Source organism: Kogia breviceps, chromosome 1 (assembly GCF_026419965.1).
Source record: "Kogia breviceps isolate mKogBre1 chromosome 1, mKogBre1 haplotype 1, whole genome shotgun sequence".
In the NCBI taxonomy this organism is placed as follows: domain Eukaryota; kingdom Metazoa; phylum Chordata; class Mammalia; order Artiodactyla; family Physeteridae; genus Kogia; species Kogia breviceps.
The window spans coordinates 31,499,776-31,525,515 of NC_081310.1; the positions used below are offsets into that span (position 1 = coordinate 31,499,776).

A 25,740-nucleotide genomic window follows, 5' to 3' on the forward strand; every position below is an offset into this window, starting at 1 on the left:
GCCCAGCCGCTCCGCGGCACGTGGGATCTTCCCGGACCGGGGCACGAACCCTCGTCCCCTGCATCGGCAGGCGGACTCTCAACCACTGCGCCACCAGGGAAGCCCCTCAACCACATTTTTAATACTTTATTTCTTAAGCTGGGTGTTGGGATAAATGAAAAAATGAAAGAGTGAATGAACTTTAACTGCAAATGTCATTGGAGCCCACCTGGTATAGGAATATAACAATAATAATATCTGGAAAGATTATTTAAATTGGAACTTAACAAACTACAAGTGCTACACTCTTGTAATGGCGTTAAATGGAGGTATGACTGACAAAAATTGTACATATCAAGGTGTGCAACATGTTTTGATGTATATAAACATTTTGAAACCATTATCACAAGTTAATTAACATATACTATCCATCTCCTCACTTAGTTACCATTTTGTGTGTGTGTAGGGTGAGAATACTTAGCAAATTTCAGGTATACCTTTTTATTAACTATAGTCACTATGCTATACTTTAGGCCTCAGAATTTATTCATCTTATAACCGAAAGTTTGTGCCTTTTGACCAATATGGTATAAATTTCTGATTCCTCCTGTCCTCTAGAAACTAGTGAAGGTCTTCTCCAGATGTGTAATGTTTCTCTTTCAGTCTGTTCTGTATTTTTCTTCTCTCATAATCCTGACTCTGTCTTGTTTGCTAATCCAGTCTGGACATCCTTGACTAGACAGCTGAAATGGTCAAGCCCCTGCTCAGGGATTTGAAAACAATTTTCAGATAATTCTAAGTCTCTTTGCTATTGTTCAAAACTCATATTTTTAAAAACATTTTTATTAGCATATAGTTGATTTATAATGTTGTGTTAGTTTCTGTACAGCAAAGTGAATCAGTTATATATATATATATATATATATATATATATATATATATATATATATATATATCTCCACTCTTTTTCAGATTATTTTCCCATATAGGTAATTACAGAGTATTGAATAGAGTTCCCTGTGCTATACAGTAGGGCCTTATTAGTTATCTATTTTATATATAGTAGTGTGTATATATCAATCCCAATTTCCGAATTTATCCCCTCCCCCTGGTAACCATAAGATTGTTTTCTACAGCTGTGACTCTGTTTCTGTTTTGTAAATAAGTTCATTTGTACCATTTTTTTAGATTCCACATATAAGTGATATCATATATTTGTTTTTGTCTGGCTTACTTCACATAGTATGACAATCTCTAGGTCCATCCATTATTGCTGCAAATGGCATTACAAAATTCATATTTTTGAGTATTATTTTATCTTCTGCCACATTTCCATAGCTCTAGTCATCTCTATGTCTAGTTGTAGAGCCCTTAATTCCTTAATGAGGTTCTCTGTACCTCTGTCACACTCTGAAAAGTGCCTCCACTAGTGACTTATTCCTTGAGAGGAGAGACAGTCTCTGACTTCATGACACTGCACCTCTCCATCCTCCTCTCTGCTCCATAATCAGCCCTGGCAGTTCTGTGGAAGGGAGAGGGAGTCTTAGCTACTTTAGTTTTTGGCAGCAAGAACAACTTCCATGGTTCAAGAGTAAACACAGACACACAGAAACTCACCCGTCCAGTTATTAAAGAGCTGTACTCCTTCCCAGTAGGCAATGAATTCTTGAGAGTCCTCATGTCACAGAATCTGGACTCCGAAGTACTTCCCTTTTCTTTCAAACATCAGAGCCTCTGGGAGAGGTTTAACTCACACTTATTACCATATTATCTACTCACACCTCCGCCCAGCTGATTCAAGTTCCTAAGCTTTTAAGCAGTCCCCTTAGCAGCAGATGAATCTCTGTATGCTTGCCAGAAATATTCAGTTTCCCTTTAGTAGAGAACTTGAACCCTGAAGCATTCCTGACCATTCTTCTTCACTGCCTCAGCCCCTGGCTATCTATGCAATTACCATGGAATGGTATTTTGAGATATCAATCAGTGTCTCACCCCACCCATTTCTTATTACCATTAAACTATTTCAAAAAAGAAATCACCTGTTCACTAGAGATTGACCTTAATTATTTGAACTTGGATTCTTAAAACATTTCTGAGTTAGTTTCTGTAAGAATAATATATTTTTCTTTTAAGCGTATCACATTAAAGTATTTCTGTGTCTTTGTTTTCAGATAATTTTAGAAGTTAAATTTATGTGTTTATTTACCTTTATAAACCAATCAGAACAGAGCTCCTTTAATAAACTTTATAATTTAATTTATTAGTACCATCCAGATGTAAGACATCTCATACTCACAAAATGAGAGGTAAAGTCCTTTCGAAATAACAGACACATAGACACACAGGCATATGGAGAGTTCATGGCTTTGATTTTACAATTTCAGCCATGGGTCAAGAGTAAACAAAGAAATGTAAAACATAAAAATTCACTAGTCTAGATATCAAAGAGTTATTCTTCCCAGTAGACAAAAAATTCTTGAACTGAAAATAGACAAAAAAACAAACGAAACCAACAAACCAGATTCTCTGTTGTCTCTCATTCAATGGAAAATAGATCTCTATAAATCATTAATCCTTTTACAGAGCCCACCAGTGCGGTCAGACCATACAACCAAATTCCTGATCCTTGCTGCCATGAAGGGGAAATAATTTATTGGCCACATATAAGCCCCCAAAAATTGGTGGAGGAGAAAATTTACATGAGGAAAACAGAGACCTAAAGAATTCTACTGTGCTTCAGATTCACCTCTGGGAGCAAGAAAAGAAGTACCTGGATTTAGCAATCCAATGTAGGGCCTTAACTATACTTACACCCCTACTTCCCTATCGATACTTTTGAGCTTTAAGCTTTTTCGGCTGGCAATAAGATACTGGAATGTCCCCCCTGGGCAGAAACCGTTCCGAGCAAACAAGTATGGCGGGGATGAGACCTCGAGCAAACCAGTATGGCGGGTGATAAGAATGATTAAGCCAGAGTTTAAAGGTCGCCCTAGCCAACCATAACTCATGTGACTCAACCCCCCACCACAAAAACACGAAAATGTAAAGTAGGCATCCGACAGCTAACCAATCAAGGAACTAGAGCCAAGACCCCACTCCGGTAAATGTAAAGTAGGCATCCGACAGCCAACCAATCAAGGAACTAGAGCCAAGTCCCCACTCCGGTCCGGAACAAACAAACCAATGAGAAAAAAAAAAACCTTGATATATCCACACTTTGCATAATGAAAAATGAAAGCTATAAAATGTATGTGATTCCGCTTGGGGGGGTTCCTCTTCGGCCTCCTGCGTGAGGACCAAGGAACCCCGGTGCACCGGCTCCTAATAAACCTCTTGCGTGTTGCAGCGACTCTCGACTCTTGGCGGTTCTTGGGCGAGCTGGGATCCCTCGGAGACCGTTCAGGTCTAACAGCCACAACAGTGAGAGGCCCGCGTACCGAAGAAAAAAAAAAAAAAAACTGTCATAGGATAAATCTCAAAAAAAAAAAAAAAAAAAAAAAGTAAAATCATACTGTTACCCACCACGGTTCTTGGCCTCCCTAATCAATAGAAATTGATAAGAGGCCAGACAGGAAATTCAGGCAAGGTTTTATTGGGGCTCCTGCTGCAGCACGAGGGAAAAACAAGCAAAACAAGCAAAAACAAGTGATAGGTTCCCTTGCTTGTTCCCCGAGTAGGGGAGGCAAGCTGGTTCTCTATACAGGGTGAGGGTAGGGGTGGGTCCAGGGCTTGGGCCCGAGGGGTGGCTTAGGTGTGGTCTGTCCACCATCAATATTTGCAGTGCTTTTGCAGTCATTCATGGACATGTGCAGAGTGGCAAAAAATGTGGTTGCCTAACGTGCATGTTCCCAGGAGAGGTCTGGGGAAGCAAAGTGCTGCCTTCTTGTTTCAACTCTCACATCATAAACAAGTGTCCTCTTCACGGTCTATTTAGTGCCACATTTTTCAAATTTTTGTGCCTTTTTTCTTAGGGATTTTCTTGTTTAAAATGGCCCCCAGGGAATTCCCTGGCAGTACAGTAGTTAGGACTCTGCATTTTCACTTCCAGGGCCCTGGTTCAATGCCTGGTTCAGGAACTAAGACCCCACAGCTGTGGGGTGCAGCCATGAAAATGAAATGAAATGAAATGAAATAAAAGAAAAGAAATAAAATATTTTTTAAATGGCCCCCAAAGGTAGTGCTGAAATGCTGTCTATTGTTCCTAGAGTCCTTGATGTACCTTATGGAGAAAATACATGTGTTATATATGCTTCACTCAGGTATGAATTCGTGCTATTGGTGATGAATTCAATGTTACTGAATCAAAAATATATAGTAAATAAAGTGTCTTTAAACAAACACATATAAAACAAGGTTATGTATTGATTTAGTGCCTAAAATGTGACCAGTGGCTTGGGGGAACCTAACTGTATTTACCTTAGGAGCAATGGTTCAGTAGTTATTAATTCAGTGTTGGCAGTAACTTTGAGACAGGCTGGGACCTGGGACACTTTGCTGCCGTGCTTGCACCTGGACAAACATCTCCTTGAGCAACAAAATACAAAGAAACTCTAAAGGACTAATAATAACTGCGTGTATGCTTGAGCAGTGGGGGCAAATTATGGACATGATACAAAAAGACCAAAAAAACCCAACTACCACTTCTGAAGAGCAGTGAGCAAAAAACGTGTACTGCACATGCACGCTGCACTCAACACCACCAAAGGGGTGGGCAGGGCTTCCCTGGTGGCACAGTGGTTGGGAGTCCCCCTGCCGATGCAGGGGACACGGACAGGTTTGTGCCCCGGTCCGGGAAGATCCCACATGCCGCGGAGCAGCTGGGCCCATGAGCCATGGCCGCTGAGCCTGCGCGCCCGGAGCCTGTGCTCCGTCCGCAATGGGAGAGGCCACAACAGTGAGAGGCCCGCGTACCGAGAAAAAAACAAACAAACAAACAAAAAAACCACAAAGGGGTGGGCAAACAACCTGAGCCCCTCCAGCCCGACCACTGCACAGCCTCCTACTCCCACCCCACAAAAGGAACCAGGTCACCACCGACCTTGAGGAGCAAACAAGGGAAACTGTTACTTGTTTCCCCTCACCCTACTGCAGCAGGGGTCCCAATAAAGCCTTGCCTGAATTCCTTATCTGGCCTCCTATAAATTTCTATTGATTGGGGGAAGGCCAAGAACCCTGGCTGGTATCAACTTTATAAATAACTACCACAAATAACGGAAATCAACTATATGTATACGGAGGGAAAGTGTTTTTCAAATGCATCTGATTTTCTTATTAACACAAGTGGGGGAAAAAAAAAGCCTTCCCAAGAAATCGCTCCACTACTCTCCCAAACAGCCTATAAAAGCGGTCATCAGGCTTTCCACTATTCCTTTCCCCCTCCACTTTATTCTTCCTCAGTTCTCTCTGTCTCTCTGTGTCTCTTGAAGGGGCTCTCCACTTAAGTAATGTTTTCCAAGAATCTAGAGTCCTATACTAAATTTGATAGCGACGGACACAGACGACGCACACGTACGTTCAAAAGTGAGCTCTGCGGCCGTGTTCCCACAAAATAAATTGAAAAAAACCCGTGGTACCACAATTCTATCAGAACTCAGAGAAGGGCATTTCCCCACTTTGGACATCCACCTTTGGAAATTCCCAAGGACATTATATAAATACACTAAATTTTTTTTTTTCTTTCTTTTTAACAGTAACTGCAGTGAACCCTCCCAACAAGCCTTAATTAAGCCGTTCGGCTCTTAGTTTATTTCCTCTGTTTCTTTAAGACGTAAGTCGGGTGTTTTGCCCTGTTCAGAAATGGCTGTCCCTGCTTCACAAGCTCTGCGCATGCTTCTTGAACAGAATTTGGCGTAGAGGCAACTCAGTGACTTTCGCAGCGCAAGATGGGGACTTGGCGGCGGGCAAGACTGAACCTCCCAGCATGCTTTGCACCCCGGCCGAGAGGCCCGACGTCTAGTGATGGGGAACCTTTGGTGCTCTACGCCGCCAAATCGGCTGTAGCGGTTGAGGTTGAGGCCGGGGCCTGGGAATTGGACGCTCGCAAAGGGGGAAAATGGAAGCGTGGCGCTGTGTGAGGAGGGGCTACGGCCGCTGTGTGGTGGGGAGAGGCAGGTTAGTAGAGCTGGGTGGCGGGAGGGAGGAGGGAGGGGCGGGCGGCCTGGGGGCGGGCGGCCAGGGTTAACCGGGGCGGGGCGGGGTGGGGAGTGGGGGTTGGACGAGGAAGAGGGCCCGGGCCGCGGTACCGTCAGGACGGACCTCCAGAGACCCTGAGGGATAGGTAAACCCGGCGCGCAGCCGGAGGGGCGCTCGGCCCACGGGGTCCGGGGTCCGGGGCCCGGGCGCGGAGCGCGTCGTCCATGGGCCGGGTTCGTGCTTTCCGGACCAGGTTGGCCTCAGAGTCCCGGCCCTTTTCCCCCAACCCAACCTACGAGCCAGCCTGAGCCTCCGGGTCCCCGGCCTCCTTCCCCAACCCTGCAGCCCCCTCCGGGAGCTGCCGGTCTGCAGGGAGGGGTGGTTTGTTGTTGTGATGGTGCCTCTCGAACTTTAGTCACTGGGATCCCAACCTTTACGATTATTACCAAATTCTCGTTCCACATCTATATTACTTACTGGATATTTTTCTTGAAATTGACTCACTTTTTTAAAAAGCACTTCAATAGGTGCTGCACACGTTAGCGTCTCCCTAAGCAGTATCCGTGAGATCTTGGGTTTGGTTTGGTATACTGATTTTTTTTCCTAATACATTTTGTAATGGATACTTAGACATAAAAAATTTTTAAGTTTAAATGTGTACCACGCGAAATCGACTGGTGTACCACACGTGGGAAGCACAGCACTCTATTAGTTTTTACATAAGTTATGGGGATCTGGTTTTAACTCCTGTAGTGTTGGGACTGGACAGTTCAGTTCAACAATGTTTCCTGAGTACCAGCTGTGTGTCAGGCACTGTGCTAGGCACTTGGGAAGAGACCCAGATTAAAATGAATAAGAAGGCTCTGGCCGTGAAGGAGCTCATCATTTTAAGAGGAAAAAAAAAAAGTCTGTATAAGTAACTACAGATATAGAGAATGTTTTGTAGTACAAGTATTATATTTCAATACGGTAGCTTATTGAGATAGAAAATGTATGGGCAAGCCCCAAATCTCTATGGCTTTCAGAGTTGTCACAAAGCAAGATACACCTCCCTTTTCATGCCTTTAAAGATTTACAATTACATTGAGTTTAGAGAACAGTTTGAAAATGTGTAAACTGCTCAATAAATTTACGTAACAGTTAAAAATTTAAATGCTGTTAAAATGAAACAAATATAACATATAAAAGTAAAAAAACAGTTAAATATAATTTAAGCAAAATTCTTTTGGTGATAAAAGTGGACATTATTGACACTATCTTGGAAATGTACCTTTAATGAATTCTGGAGGAAAAAATAGAAGTTTTTCTCAGAATCCTAGCATTTTGCCAGAATAGTGTAGTAGAAAGAAGGTGGTGCTTGAGTTGCATTGTTTCTTAAGAGAGCCTGAGAGCGATATATCTATTCAAAATAATAATAACACTACTTTGGAGACATTTTTCATGCTATAACCTATCATATAATTGGTATCAGATAATTGATGCTGTTGGGTTTGGAGTGTTGGTGAATTTCTAGTAAGTAATTCTCTTTCATTTACCTCAAGGAGAAGCGTGCTTTAAATTAAAAGAAAAAAAAAAGGGAGTAGCATGGAACAATAAATTATCTACCTACTGATTAGCAGGAGAGGTACTTTTATGAGGTAGTGATAGGCTTTTGTTTTGTTAGGTATAAAGATGTTTGGAAAATATAACCTTGGTATCAAAAACATGTTCAAAAACATGTTTTTACTCCAAACCCAGGTTGGAGAGATTCACTTTAATTGTAGTCACCTTACGTGTTCTATATTTGATTTAAGTATTATGTTTGCTGTGGATTTTATTTGTCCATTGAGTTTTATTAGATGCTAGAAAGCTACTCTGAATACAGTTTGGTGATTGATTCAACACAGTTGAATTGTGTGGACTTTTAGAAGTGCATCAGGTGTTTCTCGGGAGGTTGGTGGATTCTATGTTAAGTGTTTAGAATACCATTCATAGTTGTTTAGGGAGAGTATTGAGATATTGCCACTAGTAGTTAAGTAATGGCTGCTTTTCCCCCCATCCTTCACAGATTTAGAAGTCAGATTTTAAATATTAGACATTACCTTCCCTTGAGGAAGCATTTAGATTTTGTGTGCTACAGCTGAACAAAAAGTGGTGCCTCAAGGAGTGTATTTATTTCTTTTAGATACCCCATGTTACCCCACCACCAGAAGAGTCTGGGCAGAGACTGGACTGCACCGTGGGAGAATCTGCAAAGGTGTTGCTGGAACAGACATATTTCTAGTTGTATGAGGTGGCCTGGACATTATTCTCGTGCTCCTTACCCATACTTCAGTAGTAGGCATTTTTCACTAAATTGGAGACCACCTTGTTTGTTTGAGTCTAGAACTCAGTTTCAGTACTGGAACTGGAGACCTGACAACTTGAGCCAGACATCTTTGATTCATCTCTCTAGTTACATCATGAACTCTGAGGGAGATGAGCCTTCATCAAAACGAAGAAAACACCAAGGTAAAGGTGACATTTATCTTGGTGGAGAAATAGACATAAGCCATAGAGTAATTGAAACTTTCATATTTAATCCTTAAGAAAACCTGCAGGGTTTAGAGGTGTTGGTTTTTATTTTTAGCCAGTGGTTTTCTGTTATGAAAGAGGAAATTCTTTTTTAAAATTAAGACTTTTAAAAAGAAATCTTCAATTAATTGTGTATTTCTGCCAGTAAAAATAGAAGTGGCTCTATGTATAGACTAAAGTTGGAAAACAATGAAGGACTAGATTAAAACATTAAGTTTAATTTAAGAATAATTTTCAAATTCAGTGTTTTTGAAACAAACGTCCTTAGACTTCTTAGAAATTGGTGGATGTATGCTTGGGAGTCCACAGAGCTATTTTTAAAAAATCATGTTTTCATTTTTAATGTTAGCTTCATTGTATAAGACAAAAGAATTTCCTTAAATAGAAACAATCATAAATGAAAGCTATTTTCTTACAAAATCCGATTTTAGCTTATTAAATTTATATTTCTCATACTGGGGTCTGTAGACATAATCTCGAGAGTCTGTGGGAAGTCTTATCTTTTAACCACATCTTATTCAACTTTGAGACAATTTTTTCTAGATGTCTTGATTATTTCTATTTTTCTCATATTCTTTTTACTCTAAACAATTCACTAGGCTCTCTGTGCTGCCAGCCCAGCCCTGCCTCCAAAGTATACATGAGTTGTCTAAGTAAATTTGGAATTGTCTTTCTTACTGAGTTGTGGTTTTCAGTGAAGATCATTCCTCTGAAGATATGAAAATAGGCTGTGTGAGTGTTAATGTGTAGGAAGCTGACCTAAGTTTGTCAAAGGATGGCATTCACAGTGTCTCACCTGGAAGTCAGAGCTAGATTAGTTAGTGCTCTTTCAAGTAGAACTTCTACTACACGTTTAAGTAGAAATTCTAAGCACTCAAAAGTGAAAATCTATTTGTATAGCACTTAACCACCACCTGTGTTTATAAACGAAGCTTTGTTTGAATGATTAAAAGGTGTATTTAGAGACATTAAAGTTAGGTTCCTAAGGACAGCACATACTTTAGAAATCTAGGGCTGTATGATGACATGAGATAGCTTCTCATTCACGTGTTCATTGTTCATCAGGACGACGCACATCTCTTCTGTCTAGCCTTTTGTCATAAATCAGGTGTGCTCTCAGGTGGAGCGGTGGTGTAGTGACACAAGCATGGGCTTAGGAACCTCTCCCTGCTCTCATTCTGCTCCGCCACTAATTGTGTGGGTTTGGACAGGTCACTGAACCTCTCTGCTCCTTGGTTTCCTAGTGTAAAATAATGCCTACCTTGAAAGCCTGTGGAGGCATGAAGTGAGATATGTCAAAGTGCCTAACACACTGTTGGCTTCATAGTAGGTACTCAGAAAATCCTGGTGGTGGTGTTTTCCCTTTAATGGATGGGGAATTACATTTACAGACTGATAAACTTTGATTGCAACCTGACTCTTTATATGTCCGTTCTTCCTAGGTATTGTGAATAAGGAAAATGCTCTTCGTTAAGCCATATTTGTGACTTCTGATATTTCAGTAATACTACTTTTCAATCAAGAGAACAGCATTGCTAACTTGCGTATCACTTTAAAGTGGTATTTGAAGGATTTGTGTGACACAATTATGACCTTTTAATTAGGCACCCTAAAAACCTGATCAGGCCTATTGCTTACTTTCTTTGACTCATCTGTCTTCTCTGCTGTGATCACCTTGTTGCTCCTGACATGGAAGGTATATAAGCTTTTGCAGTGTGAATTTATGTTGTGAAGTATGTGAAGGCCAAAGACTATCCACTCTCTCAGTAGTTTTCAAATTGTCTTCCAGGGAACCCTAGCACTCAAACACATTTCTTTATGTTTATTAAAAGCAAATGTGGGGCTTCCCAGGTGGCGCAGTGGTTGAGAGTCCGCCTGCTGATGCTGGGCACGCGGGTTCGTGCCCCGGTCCGGGAAGATCCCACGTGCTGCGGAGCAGCTGGGCCCGTGAGACATGGCCGCTGAGCCTGCGTGTCTGGGGCCTGTGCTCCGCAAAGGGAGGAGGCCGGCGTACCACAAAAAAAAAAAAAAATTAAATGTGGTCGGGATAAAATGTGTTTACCCCATCATCCCAGCTCCAGTCCCAGCATACCAGGGACTGATGGTCATGACGTGAAAAGTAATGCCAAAGGGTTATACAAGCTGTAGAAGTCTGAAAGCCACTGTATTAATTTGATAATCTGCTGGTCTCAGTTATTCTAAAAATGGAATTGCAAAAACATTTGGTTACAGACTCTTAATTACCAGGACTATACAAATCTTAATGCTTTTATATGCCTTTGTATATACATATTCTACAAGAAAGTATGAATAATTTTTTTAGACTTTCATCTTTCATATTTTAATGCAGTGGTGCCATCAGGGTAGTGCTGTAAGTTTGTGATGGTAGCTTACATTTTGTTTGTATGACTAGAACCCTTTCCATCTCGTATACATATAAAGACTTAATGATTTGTGGCTAAAACCATAGACAGTCCCCAGTTTATGAATGAATTGTGTTCTAGATAATCAGTTCTTAAGGATCAGTTCTGTTTTCCTCGTAGAAGCTATGTTACAAATCTCAGGGTAGTTGTGTGGAGTCAGTATAATTTGCTTTAGTTCTGGCCTTTAGGGGTAGGAGTCTCCATTTTCAGTGAAGGATAAGCAAGGGGATAGTTTCCTTCTCTTTCCTGGGCATAGGACAAGCTGTAGGCTAAATTATGTAATAGTTGAATGCTTTTGGTTATTTTGGTTTTCTTTCCTTCCACCATTTTTTCTTAACCTTTCTCCTCAGGCTCTTAGTACCTTCATGGTATCATAATTCCAACTCCCCTGTTCCACCCAGACCTCACGATTCATAAAAATTACCTTCCTCTTCTGTCCTCTGGTCAAAATTCCTATTCCCTCAGTGCAGCAGATATCAGCATTTAGATTTTGAGGGAAGAAACCTGATTAAAGTCAATTTACCAGAGTATATTTTAAAATTTTTACTTCATTGGCATTTTTATAGAGTGTACTGACACTTTTTTCTTCCAGTTTTATTGAGATATAATTGACATACCAGCCCTGTATAAGCTTAAGTTGTACAGCATAATGATTTGACTTACATACATCATGAAATGATTATCACAATAAGTTTTGTGAACATCCGTCATTCCACAGAGACACAAAAGTAAAGAAATATTCTCCCCTGTGATGAGGACGCTTAGGATTTACTCTCTTGACAGTTTTCCTATAGAACACACCGCAGTGCTCATTACATTGTTCGTGTTGTACATCACATCCCTAGTATTTATTCATCTTATAACTGGAGGCTTGTACCTTTTGACTGCCCTCAGCCAGTTCCCCGTCCCCACTAGAGTGTGATGATATTCTGACTGTAAATGTACCGTCATTGTAGAAGATTTGGAAAAATCTACCACAATCCTTCCTCTCAGAGACAATTACTCTTAAAAACAGTGGTATGTTTCCCTTTAGTCTTTTTTCCCCCATATTTAAAATATTTTTCTTCAATTTAATTTTTAATTGGTGAAATTTTAGGGATTGTCATCCAGTGAAGTGAAAACCTTCTTGCAGGAAAAGGGAGATATTATAGGGCTCAGATTTTTTTCATATCATCGAATCATGCTCAAAAGTCCATCTTCAAATCTTTTTGTTTCCCAAGTTCATCCCATTTCTTGTTTTTCCCCTTCTTTTGAGCTTATAGATTCTCTAAAATGTTCCACATTTTTTTTCATGGCTTCCATGGCAGTAAGAGTATCCTCTTTAATGGTGGGGTGAGGAAGACAAGATCAAAGGGGGTGTGTGTGTGTCTTGTGTATATATACATATATATAAACATACATACTTAGTGGTGTGTGTCTATCTATAGTGATACACATATATATATATATATTTTTAGTAGTCATTTCTAAGTCAGAGACTGCCTATAATTGCAAAATCTCATGCTATTTGATCCTCTTCTCATCACTTTATCAGGGTACATGGTGTCTTTGCAGAATATAAACTATCACACATTCCTGGTTGCTGCATGCTCGGTTTGTCAGTCAGGCATTATCATTTACTAGCATTCTGTAACTGTGTTACATTTAGCTTTTGCTTTGGTGTGCATTAAAAATATTTCTTTTGCTTATTTTGTTTGCGTTCTTCCAGTAAATACTGCTTCCATTTATTGTCATTATATACCCTTCATTCATGTCTAAACCAGATTTCTCAGATGAATTGTTTCTGGAACTTAGTTAAGCATTTGATGATCTTATCATACTAATAGGTGATAAAATACAATGTGAAATCACCTCATTGAAAGGCCAGCTGTGACATGTAAAATATGTTATCATGGTTATGAAGTTGCTGAGCAGGTCTGCGGCAGAGCCACTTCGTAACCGTGGGGAACTGAGAAACGGTGACCCCAACATAGTCAGTTTTATTAACACACGCTCTCAGCCTCCAAAATGACTTGCTAGACCCTTTTAAACTGTTTTGTACCTCTTGGGCAGTCAGTGTATCATTTTACTGCCTTTGTAATCAATTTGATGACAACTTCTAGTTATTAAGTACTACATTGCCATTTCCTAGGGAAAAACATTCTGTTCATTGCCTATAGGAATGTTTAAAAGGCAAGAAAATACTTATATACAGGAAAAATGTGATCTGTTTTTATTAATTCTTTGTATTTTATCTAATATATTTTAACAGGCACAATAAAACGTCATTGGGAATATATATGTAACCATAATAAAGAAAAAACGAAGATCCTAGGAGACACAAATGATGACCCCATATGTGAAGACAGTGAGAACAAGTTTGACTTTTCAGTGATGTCCTATAATATACTTTCTCAAGATTTATTGGAAGACAATTCACACCTTTATAAACACTGCCAGCGGCCAGTATTACACTGGAGTTTTAGGTTTCCCAATATTCTGAAAGAAATTAAACACTTTGATGCAGACGTAAGTACAAAATATCATCAAAATTCTTCACATAAGGAAGAGTTGGATTCATTTCTGAACTAAATGGTTTTATCCCTTTTGTTTGTAGGGTAAGAAGGGAAGACATTAAATATAGTGATGAGGGAATTCCCTGGCGGCCCAGTGGTTAGGACTCTGCACTTTCACTGCCAGGGCCTTGGTCGGGGAACTAAGATCCCACAAGCCACAGTGTGGCCCAAAAATAAATAAATAAATAATAAATAAATATAGTGATGGAACAGTTTTTAACAAGGTATCATAACTTTGGAGGAATAACTTGCTAATGGTTGTTGATATAAATAATTATATAATGTTTCAAATAAGATCCAAAAAGTTTTAAGTGTCAACCAGTTTTGAGACAGGGACTGGCACCATATTAAGTATTCAGTAAATATTTCCTTTGATTCAAAATTTAAATAATTCGTGCAAAAATTTATTTAGGTGATAGCATTCGAAAAATTATCTCTTAAGAAAGAACTAGGGGCTTCCCTGGTGGCAAATCTGCCTGCCAGTGGATTAAGAATCTGCCTGCCAATGCAGGAGACACGGGTTTGAGCCCTGGCCTGGGAAGATCCCACATGCCACGGAGTAACTAAGCCTGTGGCCACAACTACTGAGCCTCTGATCTAGAGCCCGTGCACCACAACTACTGAGCCTGTGCTCTAGAGCCCGTGAGCCACAACTACTGAGCCCACGTGCCACAACAACTGAAGCCTGTGCACCTAGAGCCCATGCTCCACAACAAAAGAAGCCACAGCAATAAGCCCGTGCACCACAATGAAGAGTAGCCCCTGCTCGCCGCAACTAGAGAAAAGCCTGCATGCAGCAATGAAGACTCAGTGCAGCCAAAAATAAATAAGATAAAATAAATTTTTTTAAAAAGGACTAGAAGGATTTAGTACTAATGAACATGTAAATTCAGGAAAAATATTCCAACATAAATTATAAATATTTCCTTTGGTAAATAACCAGTTTTGGATAATAAGAGGGTTTCATGTGATTAAAGGTCAGGGTTTTGGGGACTGATCAAATTTGGAGACATTAATTTGATAGATCTATACATTACAAGAAAAAAAATTTTTTTATTTCAGCTTTCATCAGGTTTTTAGAATTTTAGAAACCTATTTTTAAAGACAAAAGCACCAGAAAATTCATATTTCCATTTATTTGTTTTAATTCAAGCCATTTTTTTTCTTTTAAGGTACTTTGTTTGCAAGAAGTGCAAGAAGATCATTATGGAACAGAGATCAGGCCAAGTTTGGAATCATTGGGTACAGTGTAACTTTTACTTTAGCCAGATTTACTTAATGGGTTATTAAAGTATAACTTGCTAATAACAAAGATGTGTGGTGTATTTGGACCAAATATCTTAATTTTGAAAAAACTTAATATGCATTTCAAAAGGTCAGGAAAAGATTGAGGTATATCAAATGGGACCTTTTGTGTTAATACATAATTTTAATTCAGATGGAAAGGTATGCAAAGATCTCTTAATAGCGTCCTTTCCAGGAGTTGCTTTGCCTACTCCCAGAGCCCTAAGATTCTGAGTTCCGTGAGATCAGGGACCACCATGTCTAGTTCATCATCATATAATACCAGTGTCCACCGTGTGTAACGGATAGAAACTGAAAATCTGTTTGGTGAATGAATACCTCTAGAAACAGGTTGTCTGTTTGAGAAATGCTGCCTACTTTGCATTCATTCATGCAGCAAATATTGATATTTTTTGAGTGCCTACTGTACACCATGCACTGTTCTAGGCAGTGGGGATACAGCAGTGAGCCAAACAGGCAACAATCTCTGCCCTTGGGGAGCATACATTCTAGTGGAGAAAGGCCAAGAATAAACTGAACAAACAAGTAAATAGTGCCTTAGGTAATGGTAGTTTTCTGGAGAAAAGCAAATGGGTCAGGTTTCAGTTTTAAACAAAATGATCAGAGAAGGTAACATTTGAGTAAAGACAAAGGAGGTGCAGGAACAAGCCATGGCTAGAGCTTTCCAGGTAGTGGAGATAGCAAAGGAAAGCCGCTGAGGTTGGAGTGCCTTAAGGCAGGTGAAGCTGCTGTGTGTGGAGTGGAGCAGGCCGGGAAGAATTAGAGGCAAAAAGGTGAGAGATGTGGGGTTAGGGGCGGTGAGGGGGCAGATTACTATAAGGCCTCACTGTCTTTGTCATGACTCTGACTTCTTTTAGGATGGAAATGAGAATGTGATAATGTACACGTATGTAACCCTGAAGTCTGCCAGTAAAAAAATCTATTTGACCCAGTCTCGGACTTTTTTGATTCTAACACTTATTAACATCCTACATCACTAATGTTTTGCAGAATACACTTTGACAAACATTGTTCAAAAAATTAGGAGAATGGTGTTTTACCATATATATAATTTTGTGTGTGTGTGGCAAAGCACAGTTCTTCTAATACTTATATATATAAAAAACCAGCCATCTTCGTTTAAAATTTTTTTCTTTCCTCTAGGTTATCACTGTGAATACAAGATGCGGACAGGAAGGAAACCTGATGGCTGTGCCATTTGCTTCAAACATTCCAAATTTTCCCTCTTATCAGTGAACCCAGTGGAATTCTACCGCCGTGATGTTCCTCTATTGGACAGAGACAATGTTGGATTAGTGTTACTCTTGCAGCCCAAAATCCCAAGTACTGCCTCCCCTGCAATCTGTGTGGCTAACACACATCTGTTGTATAACCCAAGGCGAGGTGATATTAAACTGACCCAATTGGCAATGCTTCTGGCAGAGATTTCCAGTGTTGCCCATCAGAAAGATGGCAGCTTCTGCCCCATTGTTATGTGTGGTGACTTTAATTCTGTTCCTGGTTCTCCACTGTATAGTTTTATAAAGGAAGGGAAATTGAATTATGAAGGACTTGCCATAGGAAAGGTACGTGCTTGCTTCCTCATTATTAGGAGGTGGACTTAGTCTCTCTCTTCATTGTAAAGTGAGGATAGTCATCACAGGGCTGTTTGAAAACCTTGATGAGTCAGTACTCTCACTTGACCAACCTGTGATGATGATCTACAGCTACTGATAAGTAATTATATTTATTGAATTGAATTTCACCTTTTCCATCTATTTGTGGCAACATTCTGCTTGGAGGAATTGACAGGCAGTAAAAAATTCAGAATGGGGGAGGAGAAGAAAAGTAAAACCATTGACAAACATGAGTACTGCATAAATAAGGAACTACTTACAAGGTGGCAGAATAGAATTTTGAATGCTGGGTGTGGCCAATATAGTTGGCAAAACAGTAATTTAGTATTTATTTATTATATAAGTTTCCCCTTATACAATGATAAATATTTTAATTCTTTAGCTGAGTGTAATTTATCCCATGTTTTTATTTTCATTGTACTTTCTTTTGCTTACTTTAGATCATTTCATCTTCGGTATATTTAACCAAAATAAACTCTCCACCACTGAGTTTTGAATGATAGTTTAAAATTTTATAAGAGTTGATCTCTCTTAGTGTTTTATATAACAGGAAATATATTGCAGGTAGTAAAAAAGGAGGAGCAGTATTAGTCCAAAGCTACAGATCGTTTAGATTTCCAAATTAGACAAAAACATGCATAGGAAAAGATTGCCATTTGCATGTAAATAATAAGTGCTTTCTGAACTGTATTTGAACAAGATTTTATAAGCACAAATAATCAATGTAATGAATAAATATGGTAATATTTATTATAAAAGTTATTATAAATTATAAATAAATATGGTAAAAAAATGGTAATATTTACCATTCTTGGATTCCCTTTTATCTAAGAAATAAACTTTTCAGTACACAAACTATTTAAAATCTATTCACCTAAGATACCTGTTGAAATTTTGTTTAGGTATCTGGCCAGGAACAGTCTTCACGGGGACAAAGAATTTTATCTATTCCAATTTGGCCCCCAAACCTAGGTATCTCACAGAACTGTGTGTATGAGGTACAGCAGGTACCAAAAGTAGAAAAGAAAGGTAAGTGTTTGCAATACATTTTGGCAGTCTTCTTGATAATAGTGTTCCATCTGAAGACATAAAACTAAATTTTTAAAGGGATAACATCTCAGGGATGAATATTCTTATATAAAAGCATATAGTTGTTTGCTTATTCCTTTTTTTTAAGAGCTCTAAATTTACCTTTTTAAAATTCAGCTTCCAAAATTATCTTTGCCTGAATTACTTGCATGTTGCTTTGGAAATGTTTGTGTTTTATTTTTGCTAATTCTGGAGATCATCAAAACATAGATACCAGAATGAACCATTTAACTAGGCATCTATCTAAACTAGATATGTCTTAAATATTGTTCCTAGAGTAAAAGGACTATACTCAGGCAACCTAGAACAAAACAATACATTGATAGTATTAATATGTTTCTCTTTGTTCTCACAGACGGTGATCTGACACAAACACAGCTGGAGGAAACAGAGGTCCTAGTAACAGCTGAAAAGTGAGTTTTGAAAAGCAACAATAGACATTTGCTGACTTTAGTTGAGTAAAGAAATCATTTCTCAAAAATCACTTGGATGAAAAATGAAGTTGATATTATTTTATGCTGGTGAAGAACGCTGGCTCTTAAGTGAAATAGACCTGAGTTCCAACCTTGACTTTGCTACTTTTTAGCTGTGTGATTTTTGAGCAAGAAATTTAACATCTCTAAGGTTCAGTTTATCTATAATTTGGGTTGTTGTGAAGATTAGATGAGACAAAGCATGTAAAGCTCGGTGTCTGACATATAGTAAGTGCTTAAGCACTGCTGTTTATAGAAGCAGCTTGTCCATGGACCTGAACAGGCTAGTAAATTTATTATCTTTGAAATTTCTTGCTATTACATATTTAAACAAAGGTCAAGATCACAGAAAAATATCTTTCAGATTTCAAGAGGACCTTTAGCCTCCTTTGATTTACTGGATCTTGAAACAGATCTATAGGAGAATTGATCCAAAAAAGAATATGTCTGTAGAAAAGGCTTATACGTATCTCTTAAACTACAGGAAAAGGTCATCAGAGGTAGCTGGGTGAAGATGCCTGGATTTCTTTTTATTAAAGAATCATGAATGTTTAGGGCTGTGGTTGAGAAACAGATGTATATTAATACAACAGGATGGAGACTTAAATCTTGTCTCTTGGAAGATTCTTGAAATGTCTTGATTGTTTCATACTGTGGCTCTTTTATAGCTTTGACTTTCGTTTAACATTTAAATTTCAGGACCACCTCTCATTCTTTTTATCTGCTTTCTCCTCAGTCTTATTTTATTTTGTATATCTTGTTTTGGGAAAATATCTCATATATAAGAATTAGTAAGAAACAAAGCAATTTTTTTGAATTTTTGAAAAAGAATATATAAAAATCTGTGATTAAAACTTTCAAAGTAAAAACTTCCCTGAGTAAGATTAATAAAAAGGCTACTCTTGGGCTTCCCTGGTGGCGCAGTGGTTGAGAGTCTGCCTGCCGATGCGGGGGACACGGGTTCGTGCCCTGGTCCGGGAGGATCCCACATGCCGCGGAGCGGCTGGGCCCGTGAGCCATGGTCGCGGAGCGTGTGCTCCGCAATGGGAGAGGCCACAACAGTGAGAGGCCTGCGTACCAAAAAAAAAAAAAAAAGAAAGAAAAAAAAAAAAGGCTACTCTTACTAACAAATACTTAGTTTTGAGTAATTCTAAAATCTTTTTATAACATAATGGGGTATAAGAAAAGATACTTTTGGCTTCCCTGGTGGCACAGTGGTTGAGAGTCCACCTGCCGATGCAGGGGACACGGGTTCATGCCCTGGTCCAGGAGGATCCCACATGCCGCGGAGTGGCTGGGCCCGTGAGCCATGGCCCCTGAGCCTGCGTGTCCGGATCCTGTGCTCCGCAATGGGAGGGGCCACAACAGTGAGAGGCCCGCGTACCGCAAAAAAAAAAAAAAAAAAAGATACTTTTAAGTATCTATATAAATACAGTGTGTTTATACGCATAGCTTATATCTGTAAACTGAAATGTTGGTAGTAAGATAACAGTTTGCAGGAGACCTATTTTACATTTTAAAATATTGTAAATATAAGTCCTTAGACATAAAAAGTTGCTAAAACTTGGAAGTAGACCATCTTGAAGCAATTACCTTTGCTTATTGACATATGAGCTCTTTAAAAGCAGAGCAACATCTTTGTGTATTCTCAGCACAAAAGATGAGATCGTGCCTAGGACTTTAGTACATGCTTGGTAAATGTTTGTTGGGTGAATTTTTAAAAAGATTTTTTAAAATTTTGTTTTCTTTTGTGACATAAAAGTTCCTTAAAATTCATTATGTGTTAATAGGAAATGATTTTTTTTTTTTTTTTTTTTTTTTTTTTTTGCGGTATGTGGGCCTCTCACTGTTGTGGCCTCTCCCGTTGCGGAGCACAGGCTCCAGACGCGCAGGCCCAGCGGCCACGGCTCACGGGCCCAGCCGCTCCGCGGCACGTGGGATCCTCCCGGACCAGGGCACGAACCCGTGTTTCCTGCATCGGCAGGCGGATTCTCAACCACTGCGCCACCAGGGAAGCCCGGAAATGATTTTTAAACCTTTTACCCATAACATGATGTGTATTTGTAGTGTGGGGTAAATGTAAACCATTGTAGAAGCTGTTTTAGGATACAGTATGAGGGAATTCCCTGGCAGTCCAGTGATTAGGACTCCACGCTCTCAGAGGGCACAGGTTCAATCCCTGGTCAGGGAGCTAAGATCCTGCAAGCCGTGCAGTGCAGCCAAAAAAAAAAAAAAAGATGCAGTACAAAATTATCTCATATACCATAACAAGAACAGTCATGGTAGAATATAACCCCTCTGACATCAGAAGTCTGTTCTAAATAGCATTCCTAAAGGCCACTTTAATTTTCCTTCTTAAAAACAACAAAAAACTTATAAATTGTTTAAGAATATATGTTCATTCACAAGTGAAGGCTGTCAAATACGTTATAATTAATTTTAAAAGTCACATTAGTCGGTTAAGTATTAAGCTCCCCACTCCCACCCGACTCCATGTATCACAGCTGTTAATGGGTTTTGGATATCACTGCATGAATAAAGGAATGCAAAATTGTGATATGGTCTATTTAAATAAAGATTGTCCTAATGTCTGGTTTTGTCTGGAAATTAAGTGAAAAAGTGGTTTAAATAGGAGGAATTATAAAAATCATGAAGAACTTGATGGATGCTAAATAATTTTTCTTTTCAATTTAGATTATCTTCAAAGTTACAGCACCATTTCAGCTTGTCATCTGTTTATTCACATTATTTTCCTGACACTGGAATTCCAGAAGTGACCACCTGTCATTCCCGAAGTGCCATAACTGTGGATTATATTTTCTATTCTGCTGAAAAGGAAGGTGTTGCTGGGCAGCCAGGTAAAGAATGCATGTAATCTTAAATTCTGCTTGAGAACACAGTAACTAAAACTTCAGGGCTAAAGTTGAGAAAGCTAGCTAAACATCTAGATGTTTAGATTTAGAAATTTAAAATATTTTTAAATTGGTAATATATTTGGCAGATTGGTGATATATTTGAGTAAATCAGTTTATCACCTGCAAGCTGGAGGCAATGGAACACTTCAAAGCAAATTATTACCCAAGAATTACATCCTCCGCTCTACCCTCCAGTCCCAGTCAGCTTCTGAGGTAGAGTACAGATCTTTCATACTGCCCTTTGGTTTTATTCTCCATACATTTATGTTTTTCTTGTGACAGCAACATCATACAGTTTTGTACTTAAATTTTACTGAAGTGTGCTGCCTTCATTGTAGGGCCTTGCTTGTACTGTCAACTATTGACAGTTTCGTCATGTTGAGCCTGGAATATTGGTTCTTCCTGGAAAGAGAAGTCTATAATATATGTGTTTTCAAAAAGCAAAGGTGATAACACACTCTTCCTTGTATGATTCAATGAAAACAAGATTTTAAATGCTAATCAAAGGACTTAACATGGAGAAGAAAGTGCCATTTAAAGTAACTGGAGGGCTTCCCTGGTGGCGCAGTGGTTGAGAGTCCGCCTGCCGATGCAGGGGACACGGGTTCGTGCCCCGGTCCGGGAAGATCCCACATGCCGCGGAGCGGCTGGGCCCCTGAGCCATGGCCGCTGAGCCTGCGCGTCCGGAGCCTGTGCCCCGCAATGGGAAAGGCCACAACAGTGAGAGGCCCACGTACAGAAAAAAAAAAAAAAAAAAAAAAAAGTAACTGGAGGGCTTCCCTGGTGGCGCAGTGGTTGAGAGTCCGCCTGCTGATGCAGGGCATACTGGTTCGTGCCCCGGTCCGGGAAGATCCCACGTGCCGTGGAGCGGCTGGGCCCGTGAGCCATGGCCGCTGAGCCTGCGCGTCCAGAGCCTGTGCTCCGCAACGGGAGAGGCCACAACAGTGAGAGGACCGCGTACCGCAAAAAATAATAATAATAATAAAGTAACTGGAAGTCAAAAATATATTCAGAAAATTGAAAATCCTAAATGGGGGCAGCTATTTTGTTTTTCCTGGTTTCCCCCTTTTTTCTTTTCCTTTTTCTTTTTTCAGTGCTACTTTTCTTTTCCCGTCTGTTTGTTTGTTTTCTTCTTCACAAGGATAACCTTACTAGTAACATTCAGGAGGTGGTTTACTCCTCTCTGCTAGATCAACTCTGCAAAAGAAGCTTGCTTTGAATTTGTAATAAGGTTCTGGTAGTTGTCATACTGAAGACCACTCACTAGGTGGCGGAAGTGTGCCATGGACCAGCATCGCTAATGTTAACATTAAGAGCACATCCTCTTTTACTCTACTTCCATGGGTACTGAGTCTCTGGGACCAAACTATACTAATTTATTCTGAAGTCACCTCATAAACGTCCTACTCAGATATGGCTTGGTCTGTCTGATTTTATACAACTACAGAAAGGTTGATGGGTGAATTTCTTGGGTAGTTGTCAATCTCAAATTATTCTTAACATCTTATGTGTTGCATTGATATTTTCTTCTAAAGATTATTTGCAGAAGTTGAAATAGAAAAAAATCTGAAACAGAAAAAAACAAGCATCTGAAACTTCTGTTTGTTAGAGAATTATAATTAGGTTATATCGCAATAAAAATTTAACCATGTTCTAAAAACTGTTTCATATTAGACTTCCAGAAGTGTGTCAAGCTATATATATCATTGTTGTTTTAAAAGAAAAAGAAGATTTGTATGATTTACAGTAACCTGTTGTTTCACTAAATATGTATATGTTTCTTTAATGTAGGAGCCGAAGTTGCTTTGGTTGGCGGCTTGAAACTTCTAGCTAGACTGTCACTTCTTACAGAACAAGACTTATGGACTGTTAATGGACTTCCAAACGAAAATAACTCTTCGGATCATCTGCCTTTATTGGCTAAATTCAGACTTCAGCTCTGACTCTTCTTTGATTACATATATACTGTGCTTTCCCATTTATGTTCTTTTTCAAAGAATGTAAAGTTGTTAAGAGTTTGCATGTTACTTATTTTTACGCTATGGAATTTCTGAAGAGGTTATGTTAAATGCTTGAAACAGGTAGCAGAAGAAACAAGTTTACAACAATTTTCTTTTTTTGATAATGAAAAAATATTTTCCTGACAAGTGAGATCTAAACGCTCTTTATTGTAAGAGTTGTAAATATTTATTCTAAATTCCAGTAAAATTGACAGTGATTTTTAAATATAGTGCAGTTTCTTTAGTCCTCTTAGTAAAGAATTTCATGTTTTTGGCAAGCTTTACAGTGGATCCAAAATATCTTTGAGTTCTTACAAACCACAACTCATTTCCCTTGCACAGAGGCCCAATTTCATGAGGATCATGTTTGTTGAGTCCTAAGTAGTTCCTCTCAGAAATCATCGGGTTCCCAAGTGTCCAACCAACCACTGTAGTTTGTTTTTGAGGGGGCTCAGTAATGCTTTTTAAAATTGTACAAATTGCTTAATCCATCTTACTACTATCCTGAGCCATGTAATATGCCTGCATTTTATTGGGGAAATATAGGTCACCATAACTAGTAGGATGAAGTGCTTTACACAAGCCCACTTTCCATCCTGTCATAGACCATTGCAGGATACCTAGGAGAGGCAGAGATTGGGGTTATGCTTTGTGTTTCCCTAGTAATTTTTTTTTTCTATTCAGTTTCAAGAAAAGATCCCTGGATTGGGAAAGATATTTTATTTTACTTGACTAATCTTGTAGAAATTTGTTTTGTTAGGAAACTTATATTTGGAACAAAGTGGCAGCTATAAGGTTATTTTTATTTTGCCTTAGAAATAAGAGGAAGCCAGCAAAACTCTAGAGAGATATCAACTTGGAGACCTAATGCTCGTAAGTAGTAACTTTTAACTGTTTTGTTTTGTTGTGGTTTAACTGTTGTGGTTTTGTTTCTAAAATGTTTTATCGTGATGCAGCAGTGTGAGATGATGCTGATTTTTTTTTATAAAGTGGTGAAGAGCAGGCCTAAAAATTCCTGTAGTTGGCTCTGTATACGTGTTTGAATCAAAAATTTTTAAACATAATTGAAAATTTCCTCTTTTTTAGACATTGGGATCAAAGAATTATGTACATTTTTACTAAGTAGTAATTTTATATTGAATTATACTGAATTATACAAGTTTTTACAGTGGGTTTTCTTAATAGAATACTTCATCTTAAATTAGAAAGCAGCAGCTACTTTATAGTCTTGGACTTTAAAAGTTTTTCTACTATTTACTACAATTTTTAAAAAATAAACCAGATAAATACCCCCAAAAGGCATGCGGGTTACAAGGATTTGCCTAGTAAAAATTATAGCGATAAGCAAGTACTTTTAACTGTTTAATGTCTCACTTTCTCTTACAGTATTAACTATAGTTCTAGGATTTTTCATTTCGTAGTAACAGTTTTCAGAAAATTGTATGTTCTAATTAGCAGATATTGTCATTATCAAATAATAACAGCACATAGTATATTTATCCCCTTTTAGTATTGGGGAAAGAAAAATGAAGATTCACTGATTACTACTTTGTGTTGTGTGAATTTATTAACTAACTTTATATATAGGTTTTGTTGATAAACATCCCTGAAAACCTCTATGAGAACTTAATTTTTTGTATCCTGATTAATACATAGTGATTTTAGGCCCTTTTCATGCACTTCACTTCAATAGTTAATCCATAAAATTGCTTTCTACTTTAGCTTATAGAATGAAGTATTATTTTGTGTACTGGAGGCCAAAGGGTCCATGTAACATCATAGTTTTTTAAAGCTCCACTAGGGACTTCTCTGGTGGTTAAGAATCCACCTGCCAATGCAGGGGACATGGGTTCAGTCCCTGGTCGGGGAAGATCCCACATGCTGCGGAGCACCTAAGCCAGTGTGCCACAACTACTCAGCGTGCAAGCCACAACTACTGAAGCCTGTGCGCCTAGAGCCCGTGCTCCACAACAAGAGAAGCCACTGCAATGAGAAGCCTGCGCACTGCAACGAAGAGTAGCCCCCACTTGCTGCAACTAGAGAAAGCCTGTGCACAGCAATGAAGACCCAGTGCAGCCAAAAATAAATTTATAAAAGAAAAAAAAAGCTCCAATAAAATTAACGTCCATTTGTCTTTACTTTTTTTGGTCAGAAGAGTTAATCACTCTGTTGGATCCTTGTATTTATCTGCCAAAATTAAATTAATTTAAATTTGGTTAATTGCTGAAACCAAATCTCCCAGTCTCAAGCACTATGCTGTCCGTGTGTGTGTGTGTGGGGGGGGGGGTTGTTGGTGGTGGTTTTTTTTTTTTTTTGGCCGCACCCTGCCACTTGCAGGATCTTAGTTCCCTGACCAGGGATTGAACCTGGGCCATGGCAGTGAAAGCAGAGTCCTAACCCCTGGACCTCCAGGGAATCCCCTATGCTATTTAAGTTTTAAATAGAAAGGGATATATTGTGGAATAATGAAATTTTGGCTTTACTGTATTTGAAATCATCTTTTTTGGAATTTAGCAGCTGTCTGCTTTTAACCCTTTGCTTTCATAAAAACTAAGATCCAGAGAGTTCAAGGAATTGGAGGAACATTCATGTCAAGTCATTTGCACTTTTTCCCTGTAAGTTACCTAATATATTATTGTACTAGTACATCTGTGCCTGAAGATTTTGTGGTAGAGGTACTAAGCTGTGTAACTGACTTGT

At 38.9% G+C, this 25,740-nt stretch overlaps 2 protein-coding genes across 14 annotated transcripts in view; one reads left to right on the forward strand and one right to left on the reverse strand.

The window, feature by feature from the left end:
• RPS6KC1 (ribosomal protein S6 kinase C1) overlaps positions 1-1,680 on the reverse strand; it is a 232,629-nt gene extending 230,949 nt beyond the window's left edge. Inside the window, exon 1 of the mRNA XM_067029882.1 lies at positions 1,597-1,680. Within this exon, the coding sequence (XP_066885983.1) occupies positions 1,597-1,659 (63 nt within the window). The 5' untranslated portion in view covers positions 1,660-1,680. The remainder of the gene's footprint in view (positions 1-1,596) is intronic.
• Positions 1,681-5,820: 4,140 nt separating this feature from the next.
• On the forward strand, positions 5,821-25,178 carry ANGEL2 (angel homolog 2). Of its 13 annotated transcripts, XR_010839838.1 has the most exons (11): positions 6,168-6,256; positions 8,276-8,601; positions 10,107-10,360; positions 13,339-13,595; positions 14,815-14,884; positions 16,091-16,512; positions 17,466-17,592; positions 18,008-18,065; positions 20,820-20,983; positions 22,832-23,913; positions 24,833-25,178. XR_010839838.1 is itself a non-coding variant. In XM_067029928.1 (10 exons), exons 3-10 carry the CDS (start codon positions 10,354-10,356, stop codon positions 22,981-22,983), a joined length of 1,257 nt encoding a protein of 418 aa, XP_066886029.1. In that variant the 5' UTR covers positions 5,854-6,090; positions 8,276-8,601; positions 10,107-10,353; the 3' UTR covers positions 22,984-25,178. The 13 variants fall into 13 exon arrangements, 10 of the variants coding, with proteins under 10 accessions (XP_058929388.1, XP_066886062.1, XP_066886067.1 ...); XR_010839835.1 differs by lacking the exons at positions 6,168-6,256; positions 10,107-10,360 and adding an exon at positions 5,829-6,090; XM_067029928.1 differs by lacking the exon at positions 6,168-6,256 and adding an exon at positions 5,854-6,090 and having other exon boundaries at positions 22,832-25,178.
• The last annotated feature ends 562 nt before the right edge of the window (positions 25,179-25,740 follow it).

Coding starts and splice junctions, on each gene's coding strand:
- ANGEL2 (XM_059073405.2), top strand. CDS start 6,032: ATGGAAGCGTGGCGCTGTGTGAGGAGGGGCTACGGCCGCTGTGTGGTG. Junction 6,091..8,275: donor TGTGTGGTGGGGAGAGGCAG/GTTAGTAGAGCT, acceptor TATTTCTTTTAG/ATACCCCATGTTACCCCACC. Junction 8,602..13,338: donor AAAACGAAGAAAACACCAAG/GTAAAGGTGACA, acceptor ATATTTTAACAG/GCACAATAAAACGTCATTGG.